This window comes from Myxocyprinus asiaticus, chromosome 11, assembly GCF_019703515.2.
Source record: "Myxocyprinus asiaticus isolate MX2 ecotype Aquarium Trade chromosome 11, UBuf_Myxa_2, whole genome shotgun sequence".
NCBI classification, from domain to species: Eukaryota; Metazoa; Chordata; class Actinopteri; order Cypriniformes; family Catostomidae; genus Myxocyprinus; species Myxocyprinus asiaticus.
Genome location: NC_059354.1, coordinates 23,336,504 through 23,350,345, shown reverse-complemented (window position 1 = coordinate 23,350,345; position 13,842 = coordinate 23,336,504). Strand labels below are relative to the sequence as shown.

General features: G+C 35.6%; 1 protein-coding gene across 7 annotated transcripts in view; it reads right to left on the bottom strand.

Annotated features, from left to right (window-relative positions):
• LOC127448307 (diacylglycerol kinase beta-like) overlaps nt 1-13,842 on the bottom strand; it is a 180,034-nt gene that overhangs the window by 42,286 nt on the left and 123,906 nt on the right. For all 7 annotated transcript variants that reach the window (XM_051710741.1, XM_051710745.1, XM_051710740.1 and 4 more), the window contains one exon: nt 12,497-12,561. In XM_051710741.1, the coding sequence (XP_051566701.1) occupies nt 12,497-12,561 (65 nt within the window). The remainder of the gene's footprint in view (nt 1-12,496; nt 12,562-13,842) is intronic.

The following is a 13,842-nucleotide window of genomic DNA, read 5'->3' as shown; positions in this document are numbered from 1 at the left end:
TGTGTGTGTGTGTGTGTGTGAGAAGGGGGTCAGGGCAGGGGGTATGTTCTGTCGGGCTGCTCTATTGGCAGTGGCCAGAGACCATGAGGAAGGGAAGCATATATTTATCCCTTCCCACCACGGGCATGGAGCAGCAGGGAACAATAGGTTCCAGAACACAGCCACGCTGGGCTTCTGCTGAGCACCGGCACACACATATGTGCACACGGAGGGATTTGCGCACTCTCACACCCACGCACACATACGGTCCTTGCACTAATTTACACAATGAACAAACCAACACAAAGAGTACACAAACACCCTCACTTGCAAAGACATATGGGTTATGAAACACATGCTCACATGCTGAGCAGATAGACAGAGGCTAGGGTCAAGACCATATTTGGCCTTTTCCTCTGTCTCTCATGTGATCAGAAGAGGTGTGTAACAGTAGAGTTACTGTTACATGAATCTTATTACCTTAATAAACAAATTTGACTGGGAGTAGATTGTGATTGGAGGCTGGAGGGTATAAATTCAGAAAAAAAAATCAGAAGACAAATCTTTTCTTTAGTAATTCAATGAAATGATAATTACTGTCTGTTTACTGTATAACTCAATGCAGGATTAATGTTCATCTTTAAACCACTGAGAATACAAGTTTACATGTACAGTAGTTCACCCAAAAATGAAAAAATTCTTACATCATTTATTCACCATCATGCTGTTCCAAACCTGTATGACTTTCTTCGTGGTATACAAAAGGAGATGTTAGGCAGAATGTGAACCTCAGTCACCATTCACTGTCATTACATATTTTTTTTTTCAAACAATGAAAATAAATGGTGACTGAGGTTCACATTGTGTCAGTGCTGACGGAATTTTCATTTTTGGGTGAACTATCCCTTTAAATGCAGTGATGAAGAAACCTGATATTTTAAAACACCATCAGAAGATTATATACTGTAACATCTATTCTGAGTTAAAAAAAAACATAAAAACAAACTATAATATCCTTAGCCACCTGCTAAAGTAAATGTCACACACAACAGATTTACTATCTTGTTTGTGCTTGTAATGTGTCAGCAAAGAACATCATTGGAAAAGTAAATAAAAACAAACATAAAAAGAGTATGATAAAACACTTGAAAGAAGGCTATTGTATCTCAGGACAGATGAAGAGCCATATACAAGACTAGTGTCTTTCTGAGCATATAATGTAGCTGTTAATGTCTTGTCTGCTGTCACATTCCATTTTTATGTTGAAAGTAACATGCTTCAAAGTAAATAGGGGGGTGTTCCTGACCTCAAATACCCCACAGAGCCCAACAGTTTTCATAGATCAAAGTGAAAATACATTAGCCTAACTGGCTTGTTGGCCACTGAGTTACATGTTGACAATCAATGGCTCTTTGAAGCAGAAATAAAGGCATGAATTTAAATGCACACACACACACTGACTACTGCTTGCAAATAGTTGTCATACCATAATAATGAAGGATTAGTTCATTAAGTTGTTAACTTATAGTAACCATAGTTTCTGACAAAAAGTAAGTTACTATAATTAATGTTTCTACAGTAAACCCATAATAAATCAATATGTGATGATTTTCAAACAGTGGAAAAAGCTTTCAGATTCATTTTAGTCATTTCTTTTCTGGTGACTGATACCAAGTTACCATAGTTTAAATGTGATTTTGTGGTAACTATGGTTACCCTGGTTAAGAGCTGTCTGAACAAAAGAGTAATAGTGTATAGCGTAAATATTATGTGTATTGTTGAATGTGTTCATTTTTATCCTTAATGTTTAATCCACAATCCTCAATATTTAAATTAAACTGAATTAAATCTAATTTCATTAAATAATTTGAAAAAAAGTAGAATCTTTGTAAGTACCTAAAACATCATAGGAGAATGTAATTGCATAGTAGAATCTTTTTTTTTTTTTTTTTAAGTTTCTCTATGTCAGCACAATCTATTTAAGTTCCTATTACGTCAAATGAGATTTTATTTTAATTTAATTTAAAGTTTAAAAAACTTTTTTTAATATTACATTACCAATATTGGCACCTTATTAAAGAAAACAGTGTCAGTGTCTTCCCATGACCTTTTGCAAAAACTATACTTTGAAGAAATAAACACGAGCATCAAGAAACATTTTCAGTAAGTATATGTTTTTCAGAAAATAAAAACAAAATGCTTTTTTTTTTTATGTTGATACCTATATCAACTTGGTCAAATGAGGAACAACACTCTCTTAAAAAAAAAAAAATTGAACTACATAGAAAATAAATTAACCACAAACAAAAGCCTTCATCGGCCAAAATCAAAGGACAATGCATCTACGTGTATTTCCTCAGTTAATTTGGGATGACTTCAAGGACTTTAACACTAAAATTTATAGTCCATATAAAATTATTTGGTTTAATCACTGACCCACAACACTTACTTAGTTTACTAATTTTAACCACTAATAGTTCTAAACATAAATAACTAATATTGGCATTATATTCATTCATTTCCTGTTATAGCATAATTTAATGTACAGCTACCTTGAAACAACACCTGTTGTGAAAAGTGCTATACAAATAAATTTGACTTGACGATGTTATTTATTAAGGTTAATTTAACTCATTTAATTATTAGTTATTTTTTTCATTACTTATTTTATTTCACTTCTATCAAAATGTAGTCATGTAATTTGCCTGACTGAACACCAAACGTTCGGATGTCTTACGCACGATTTACACGTGGTCAGTAGCAGGTGTAAATTTAGTTCATATCACCTTATATTTTGAAAATGTGGTCTGTTCATATTTCATGAATGAGGCCCAATGTGTGTAAAACATTGTGCCAATTTATGTATTTTTAAACTGGAAAATTTCTTGGCCTTGGTCTTCCAAAGTTGTGAGAGTTCTGCACTGTATACTTCAAAGGTTCCTTAAAGCTGTATGGGACTGTAAAGCATTAGGAAAGCAAAGACATAAAGTGTGGGAATGTAATCTACCATAATGTTAGGAGAAACAAGACCCCCATGTCCCTACACCCTCCTGTCTGTGTATCCCAACCCTGCCTCTCATCTTCTTGCCATTGTTTGTCTGAGAATTGATTGTCCACAGAGCTGTCATTGTTATTTTAATCAAAAAGACAAAAGCATCTTGGAGGTTTTTTCTTTTCTATAGGGCAATTTGACACCTCTTAATCTAAAACTTCCTCTGGCTGCCCCTTTGGGGGGAGCGGGCACACAGACGTGGGTCTTTTGTGTGTTTGCACTCATTAGCACCTGGGCAATGAGTTCCCTGTAGACTGTCTACTGATGCTCTGCCATGCAGATCACTGAGCACTGACTGAGGTGAGAGAAGTCACACGTATAACCCCTCCTCCTGTGGATCACACTCACTGTGGGAATGTTTATGGATGCAAACACACACACACACACACACACACACACACATGCACGCACACACGCATGCACACACAAAAACTCATAATGATTTTCTTTAACATTTTTGAGCGATGCAATTTGTATGTATTTTTCTTTGCCAAGTGTGTCATTCTTCTGTTATAAATGCTCTTGCAACTAAACTAAACCACAGATCATAGTCACAGTTTTAAAGAGAAAATGTACATAAAATTTAAAATTCTGTCATCATTTACTCACCTGCATGTTGTTCCAAACCCCTATGACTTGATTCTTCATGGAAAACAAAAGATGTCAGCCAGTATGTTAGTCTCAGTCATTCTGCCTATATCCTTATGTGTTCCACAGAAGGAAGAAAGTCAGGTTTGGAAAGGAGTTCGGAACCGAGGATGAGTAAATGATGACAGAATTTTCATTTTTAAGCCAGCACCACACTAGCAGACTCCAAACCAGTGTTATTATAATTTTTAATTCAGTTTTTATTTCTATTTTATATTTTGTTAGTTTTCACAGTTTATCTGTTAGTTTTAGTTTAGTTTTAGTATTTTTTATGGCTGCTAAAGCTGAGCATTTACTGGTGTAATTTAAAAAGTCTAATATCATTACGTTTCTCAGGGCAGTCTTGTGTTACGTCTATCTAGTGATATTTTCATGTTTAATGTGGATTGTAAATGTTGCAAAATGTATAATATTGGGCGAATATGGGCAAAGTGACAAAAGGCATTTAAGCATGATCCACACTGTATCCATATGTATTTCATGAAATGATTATAAATCATTACTAAACTAATCTTTGGAGAGTATACAATTAAAGGGATAGTTCACCCACATGCCATCCCAGATGTATATGACTTACTTTCTTCTGCTGAACACAAATGAAGATTTTTAGGAGAGTATTTCTGCTCTGTACATCCTCACAATGCAAGTCAATAGGGGCCAAAACTTTGAAGCTCCAAAAAGCACATAAAGGCAGCATAAAAGTTATGCATACGACCCAGTGGTTAAATCCATGTCTTTAGAAGCGATATGATAGGTGTGCATGAGAAACAGACCAATATTTAAGTCCTTTTTTACTGTAAATATTGACATCAGCAGTCTCCTTGGCAATCATGATTTCAAGCTCGATTATATTTCCCAGCACCATCTAGCACTCTGCGAACTGTACTAGTAAGTGTAATCGAGCTTGAAATCATGATTGCTCCTGTAGACTGCAGTTGCAAGATGCACAGTGCACAAGTACCGTGAAAAAGGAGTTATATTTTGGTCTATTCTCGCCCAAAACAGATTAGATCACTTCAGAAGACATGGATTAAAACACTGGAGTCTTATGGATGTCTTGTGTGCTGCCTTTATGTGCTTTTTAGAGCTTCTATGTTTCAGACCCCATTCACTTGCATTGTGTGGACCAACAGAGCACAAAATTCTTCTAAAAAAACTTCATTTGTGTTCAGCTGAAGAAAGAAGTCATATACATCTGGAATGGCATGAGGGTGAGTAAATGATAAGAGAGTTTTAATTTTTTGGGTCAACTAACCCTTTCACTTTCTGAGGTTTAAAACTGATGATTTTATTTTGGGATGTGTGGCAGAACTCATTTCATGACCACCGGTGGGAAAAGCAATGGTAAAGAAAATTACAGAAATTTGAGGTAAATCTAGTGACGCTTATAAACAAGTAAAAGTTAACAATGTTATGATGTGAAAGTGTAGAAGAAAATATAAAAGTATATATATATATATATATATATACTTTTATATAAAAAGAATTTATATATATATATATATATATATATATATATATATATATATATATATATATATATATATATATATATATATAAATTCTTTTTTTTTTCCTAGAGAATAATTTGTCCAACTTTACCATTAGGCCCTGCTGCTTAAACACATCTGGGATTTTGTCAAAAGGGGATCTTCAAAGGTTCTTCTTCCCAGTATTGGATATTTCTTAATTTTTTCTTTTGACTAAGGTAGAAGACATCCTAAGCTTTCTTCAAAGGTATAATGCTAGGTTATGTGTTGTTTGGATCATAATTCAAAGAGTCAAGAAAATAAACAATTTTTTCCAAAATTGTCCCACTTTGCCCATATTCACCATATTATGTCGAAAAACTAAAACTAAAATGAATTAGAGATCATTTTTATTTTATTTTAGTAAGTTTTGGAGTTATGAAAAAATATGTTAGTTTAGTTTCAGTTTTTTCCAATAATTTCAGTTTTTATTTTTATTTTAGTTAACTAAAATTATTTTAGTTAGTTTTGGTTTTCATTAACTATAATAACACTGTTCCAAACAGCATGATTTTGGTCAAGGTTGCCACACTTGCAAACTGTTTTGCTAAGATCTCGCTCTCTTTAGTCAGAGGTATAACACACTTGCCAATACAAAATGGTTGAGGGGTGACAAACATACCAACTCACCACACATCTCTCTCTCTCTCTCTGATTCCCTAGTGCAGCTCGCCGAAATAACAACAGTAGTACCTGACGTGAGCATAAAAAATGGTAATGGAGTGATTTAGGGCATTTTCAGACCTGTAGGTTGCTTGATTTGATCCAAAACAGGGACTAAAATAGTAATAATGTTGCATTATCTTCGTGGTTCGGTTTGCTTTTACAAGGTAATTTTTTTAAATGGACAAAAACTGTAAAAATTCTGTTGTGGTTATTTTTATCCATCACTGGTTGCTTTTGCATTATTTCTGTATTGAAAAGTACCTGTTCTCATGGTCACTGAGCTCTCTTTCTCTCCCTCTCATGCACGCACACTTGCACACACACACCTGCACACACAGAAACACACACAAACAGTGAAGCCACATTTTATCTGTGTCTGTTCTGCCGCTATCCAAAAGAGAGAAGCAATTGTGAAGATCGACCTATATAACATAGCTGCCAAAAGTCTATATCCGCATACAGTGACGAGCAGACCTACAGATTTCTTCTTCATTCTGGTGGTCTCGGACCGATTGTTTTGCTGCGTATCCGAGTGTGATGGCTGTGTTCATATACTGTATGCCTACAAACCAAACCAAGGGAGAAAACGCACAAGGTTCCGAAACAAATGCTCCAAACAAGCCAGGTGCAATTTATGGAGTAACTTGATCTTGTGAAAGTGCGTGATTGTGTATTTATCCCCTCAAAGCTTGCCGTAGAACGCAAATGACCATGCAGCTTTTAGTAAGTGAAGAAATTACGTTCAATATAAACAGACTGTTGTGTCTCCACTTTCTGATGCCATTATAGAGTAGGAAAAAAGGCAGGAAAAATGCTTGGTGACAGAATCACTATAGATTACAATCAGCGTCTGTGATGATATGCAGCTATATGAGTGCAATGAAAACATTTATTTCAGCATGATGTCTTGTCAGTAAAGAAGAAGCTCTTTGGTCACTTGACGAGAACACAAGACCGAAAGACCTTGGTGAAAGAACAATTTTTTCTAACCATTTTGAAGTGTTTTTATTTATTTATTTAATTATTTTAAGCCATTAAGCAGGTAGTCCTGATGGTCAAGTGGTTAACAACCTCCCACTGACAGATGCTAATGCACACATCATGTTCCACCGCCTGGCTGGCGATTATGTTAATGAAGCTCACACCTGAAAATCACTGGAAAAATTATGATGCTGGCTTTAGGTGAACTGGAGGAACTGGTGGTGGCGTAGTGGGTTAAAGCACAGAACTGGTAAGCAGAAGGTTTGATCCCCACAGCCACCACCACTGTGTTCTTGAGCAAGGCACTTAACTCCATGTTGCTCTGGGGGGTTGTCCCTGTAATAAGTGCACTGTAAGTTGCTTTGGATAAATTTAACTGTCCCTTTAACTAGCAGGCTACAATATTCTAAAAGAGCCTGCTGCGTTTTAAAATACGGGTGACATTTCTGTTATTCTTCTATGCATCAATGGTTAAAAGGCTGAATGTCACTTCATTTTACACAATATTCTGTGAGCACCTAAGTTTTTGCAAATGCTCATTATTGTTTGCATAAAGCTAGATTATCTGTATTCGGTGATTGTTTATTATTTTCTGGAAATTACGGCCATTCTGCACAAAGTGACATGGAATGTAGCAACATAATCTTAACAGAAAATAAAAAAATCAGCCTGTGAAAGCCAGTTGGAACAAAATCCATGGTTTCCACAGGACCAAAATATAGCAGGTGGACAGAAACATGTTCATCCAAACACACATTGGGAATAAATCATGAAACTCCATGGCAACCATAATTTACATACCATCTGGTGGCATGCTGACTCGGAGGGTACATAGTCAAATCCTAAAACATTGAGCATGGCTCTTATTAGAAGCCAGAAGTTTGGCAGATGCATTACCTAATGTAGCTATCCTAAATCTGCAGAACAAAGCAAAGCAGATAAAAAAAAAAAAAGTCGTGTCGTTGCATGACTCACTTTGTGATTAAACATTGAATGCTTTAAATGGGTTGTGAATATAATTCTATTACTCTTCTTTTTTTTTTTTGGCTCACTGTCCATCAGTCATTTCAATACAAATTGCAAATGGGCCACATTTGACTTAAAGGGACTGTGCACACAGAAATTAAATTATCATTTACTCGCCATCATGTTGTTCCAAACCCATATAACTTTCTTTCTTCCGTGGAAGAAAAAATGAAATGTTAAGTACTATGTAAGTCACAGTCAACATTCACTTTTATTGCATTTTCTTTCATACATCGAATGTGAATGGTTACTGAGGCTGTTCTTTTTCTGACATTTCATTCTGTGTTTCACAGAAGAAATAAAGTCATATGGATTTGGAACATGAGACTTAGTAAATGAAGACAGATTTTTTATTCTTGGGTGAACTATCCCTTTAAAAAACATAGCATTATGGAGAAACCACAGACAGGGTTATTTGTTGTGTACAGTGTGTTTTGAATCACATTGCCACACTTTTACTGCGGTATGAAATCTAGGTGCATGAATTATGAAAGACTGAAACGTTAACTAGTTAATTCAGGCAGGCAGGTTCCATATTTCAAATCGAGTATGAGTCATTAGAGGCTTATTTTTAAAAGTCATTAAAAAGCTGTGCCAGTTTCACTCTAATACGGTAAACAGAGTGAGGGTGGGTGTCATCCATCTTTACATAACCCCAACATTCAGCATTTTACAGCAGAGCTCTGTTTACAGGACTCAATCTCTGTCACATCATGAATATGACCTACTTACCACTACCTCTAAAACAACTCACACGCTTCCTGTGGCATGGAGCATGTGAAAGACCTCAACGAACTGTTCTGGGTTTTACCGATCCTGTTACTAGAGACAGCACTACAAAATACATAAAATAGACCTAATTGGCTAATCTTCACAACAAAATATATGCACTTTCTTATTGAGTTGCTTTGCTTTCATGAGGAAATGAATGGAATGAACATAAAATGTACACTTAGAATGTCAGGGGCAAGATACACTTAAATAGAAACTATAAATGTGCACTACAATACAAATAAAAGTGAAATAGAATCACAGATAATATGAATTAAGTTTTCACATTTTCATTCAGGCATCTGGACATGAGATATTTTTCCACTGCAGGAACTTTTCCTAGTTTCTGGAACTGAAAAGCTCTTGTTGTTTTTCCACCACATGAACTAGTTCCATGTTAAACTAAAATCTGAACAAAACCAGGAACCTTTTTAGTACCTGCTCCTTAGGTGGTACTTTCCTTGCTAAGTGGAACTATTTGGGTGAAGTCAAAACAGCAAATGTTTCTCTTTGGTCAAGAAAAATGCATCATCAGCCATCAGACAGCTGACACCAGCCATTTTTAAAAGTCTGGTTAGTAACATTCATTACAACTTTTGTTTTGTTGTTGCTATTGAAGGCTTTTCAAATCTATATAAAAAGATGGACAGATGCTACTGTGCAGGATCTGCTGAGTATTTATGGAGAAAAAAATGCAGCGCGAGTTTGAAACGTTAACCAGAAACAAGGTGTACAAATAATATGATTATCTTGTGAAGTCATGCTTTAAAGACATTAAACTATGTAGACTGAAAATAAAGAAAATTAAACAAGATTCCAAGAGAATAAAGGATCATAAAATAATTTAAATTCCATGATCTTCATGTATAGTTTGTACATTTTATTATGTATATAGTTTGCTCGTTCTACTGTTCTTTGCTTTAAGTGTTTTGCTTAACTTTTTGCACTGCTTACCTCATCTGCGCAGTTGTTTGCACCTTTTAAAGGGTTCCCTGTTTGTATTATGCACTAATAGAGATGTTTTGATTTTACATTAAGGTTATAAGGCTGTTTTACGTTCATCACGTGTACATAGTACTATCCTTCAAATCACAGCGTTGATTGAATTGCTAGTTGACATCAGTGTTAGAAAACTCCATACACAATAGTTTCAAGTGGCATTGTTTATTGGAAGCATGCATATGATCATACAAAGGTATATAAAAGCAACAAACAAAATGCAGTTGACGACGGTTGAAGGTATAGCATTAAAGGGATAGTTCACCCAAAAATTACAATTCTCTCATTATTTACTCACCCCCATGATTTCCCAGGTGTGTATTGCTTTCTTGGTGTGAATGTGATTGAAAGTGGATGGTGATTTCTCTTTTGAAGCTCCAAAAATCACAGACAGTCAGCATAAACGTCATCCATATGACACCAACTGTTAAATTAATGTCTTCTAAAGCGACACGATTGCTTTTGGTGCAAAAAAGATACATTTTAAAATATGCTGTTTGTGATTTTTGGAGCTACAGAAGATAAATCTCAATTCATTTGAATTTGAAGGACCTCCTGAGCTAAGATAGTTTTCTATTTTTCTTCAAATGTGTTCTGCTGAAGAAAGTAAGTCATACACAACTGGGATATCATTAGGGTGAGAAAATAATGAGCGATAATGAGAAAATAATTACATTTTTGGGTGAACTATCCCTTTAAAGCTGTCTCTTCTCTGCTCTTGCTCTCCTGTTTTCGATCTTTTACAAATCCGGGAGCACCTTGTCCATGTGAAGTTTTATGCAAAAAAACAAAAAAAAAACAAAAAAAAAAACAGGACGATATAAATCAAAACAAAATCTTTCACAGAGTCATCCATTGTTTATGTTTTGAAGTGAGTCAGCTCTGCTGTTGTCGCATTAAGTTCAGGCGTCGCCTGCCACAACAGCGTCACATGCTAACAATAGAGTTCCTGCTTTCGTGTCCCTAGTGGAAAAACAACGCTTAGAACTTAATCGGAACAGGTATGGTTCCACAATGAACTGATTTTATTCACTAGTTCCACAGTTGTGTGGAAAAACTGTTGTACATGTAATACAACCAACCACAGTTCACTTTTTGTACATTTTGTACATAACATTTAAGAGCAAGTAAATCTGAATTCTGTGACACCTCAGTGATAAACCAGTATGTCTGTGTGAAGTGTTGTAAAGAAAACTCAGAAGTCTCATTATATCTTTGAATATATTTCAAAGATTCTGTTTAGCAGTTCCTGATAAATTGTCCTCATTGGCAGATATAATAATTTGTTGTGCTGTGCTATTGCATTAAAACATAAACTATACAGCAGTACACATAAAAAAAAATAAAAAAAATAAAATAAAATAAAAATCAGGTAACCAAAACAATGTGCTTCATGTGGTAACATTTAAATTAACTGGTTTTATTCAAATACTTTTTTTATTTAATCTGACTAAATTTACCTGAAAATTTTACTTATGGTTTAGATCAAGTAGAAATAGACCACTGAGGTAACAACTACAGATTCCCACACTTTTTTCTATGTGAATAAATACATAAATAGTCATTTAAAAAACAAAACAAATTTTATATATATATATATATTCATGCACCATTAAAACTAAAACAAAATACAAAACGAAATAATAAAAACTAGTGAGATTTTCAAAACTATAATAACCACAGCCAGGAGTCATACCAAGCAAGGCCAATGACGCTTAACAAAAAAAAAAAAAAAAAAAAGACCCATTCTCTTTGCTTTGTGGCCAAAGGCTACATTTTTTTTTTTTTTTTTTTTTTTTTTTACTGCATTTGTTAATAGAGGCATCAACCAAGAGAACAGAGAACTGACTTGAAAGAGATCCACATCAAAGGGAGCTGGGAACGACTACTGTAAAGTGCACTAGGGGCTTTGAGTGACTTTTTCTTAAGATAAAACCTCATATTTTATGGAGCAGTTATAGCTGACCCTAAGTGCTGTTCTAAGGTCAGTTTTAGCCATTATCCTTTCATTGCTGAAAGACTGATGGAGGCTTATTGTAAACTACAAATACCTCAGAGTGATGATGATTTCACTACTGCCCTTTCTCATGCTGAAGCTCGCTAACGTCATCTTAATCCATTCTACCTGATCGTCTCAAACATTTATATAGTCTCTCTTTCTTGCTTTGAATGGCACAATTGAGTAGAGATAATAGGAGAGAGTTCAATCCATGGGTATCTTTTCTACTCTACCATTCTAAATGGCCTTCTCTTAAGGATACATGACAATTTATTTTCTGCCACGCCACTAGCCGAGCCCCCTGAGCTGTGACAGAGATGCGTTGCATAACATTTAATTAAGAAACTCCATTCAAACCAACTCTACTTGGAAATTGAAACTGAAACAGCCAGCCAGCCACCATTGTATTAGACTTGACACTGACACAGGCAGCATTGAGTGACGAATCAGACAAAACGGTGATTCATCAGGTATTCCTATGCTGAAAGGAAGTCTCATCTTCAGGTCAAACGGTAAAAATTCCATTTTAAATTACTTCAATTTCAGGACAACAAATTGATACAACTAGAAAGGTTTTGTGTTTATATTCATAATAAATGTACAGAGTGTATTTAGACTAGGAACGTCAGAGATATTTCAATATAGAAAGAGTGGCAGTCCGCTTCTGATGCAGGTCGGTGGAATCTCACCTTTACAGCAGTTGAGTATTAATACATTCAACCATCAAACTTTTTTCACCATAATTTTGTCCCCTTTCTCCTCACTTGCGTTGTTAGTTTTTTTTAATGATCATTTCCGAATGCTTTCTCACCATATGCTCAATTAGGAACATGCATGTTCTCTTACCTGCTGTTAAACTTCTCAGGATGTTTCTCCCTCATTAAGTGGAAGCGATGCGCTATGGATGCATCCTGAAAGGAGACATAGAAAACAGGAAACACAGGTTAAATGCCGCTCTTTACTAAACATATAAAAAATTGTGTTTTAAGTCTCTGGCTAGAATGCTACAGACAGTTGATGGATGGCTGCTGGGTTAAAGTGCCTATCCTAAATGAAGTGTTCAGGCCTCAAAGGAAACAGTGCCCTTGGGCCAAACAGCACAGCCATAAAGCTGTTCAGACATGACCAGACACTTTTGCACAGCCATTTTAGTACTGTAGCTCATTGAGTTGGTTTTTAGAGGGGGACCAAATTTAAAATCAGTGCTGGGGTTATTTTCTCTCTGCTATCTAGAAAATATGATTTATATAGGAATTGAAATAAACTTGAAATCAAATAATATTCCTGGAATAGTGTGAATTCTTCATTTGTGAACTTTATTCCAAAGACAAATATTGTTGCTCTTTGTAAACTTAAATCAAAATGTAATAACTTACTATTCTTCTAAAATGACTTTCTTTTTCACTGACATCACTTAAATAGCCAAATAGCTGTTTAGGCATTGTTTAGGTCTGGTTCTCGAATGCCCACTTTTCACAATCCAACTAATTCCTGATGGATAAAAGCAAGTCACGCACTACATTTTCTTCTGTTAAATATCCTGCTTCCCTCAGAAACAGGAAAGTAAAATGGGGTGCAAACAGCAATACAACAGGCCACTGAGCTTGTACCGGCGGGGGGTGGGGGGGGGGTGGCAGTTCTGTTGCTATTGCCTGAGAGTAAGATGACAGTGCAGATAGGCCTGCTGGACTAAGTACACAATTCTGGAAATGTGGTCACAGAACTAGTGTCAAAACACACACACACACACACACACACACACACACACACAGTGAATCTGGATGAATAAGTGATGGTATCAGCAGGAAAGAGGCTTTCCAGGAACGCCAGAGGAGGAGGGGAGGGTGGGATGAATGAAAGGACACAGCAGAAAAAAAAAAGAACAGTCTGCCTGAGACAAGTGACTACAAAGCTGTTAGCAGCACTGTGCACTTAATCACACTCATTTAGGACTATTACTCTGAGAAAATAATTCCAGGGATTTTCTACTAAAACTCTAGACACATATTCCTGGTTGCTAACACTTTCATCAGCTGAAAGCAATGACTGATGGATATAAAACTGCCTTGTATAAGCATGTTACTTAAAACGGGGAAAAAAGTGCACAACAATTCTTATCATCTGCAAGAGTGATTAGCACAACATTAGTTTTATAATGAGATTAACTTACTCATTTATACAATTATTGACGT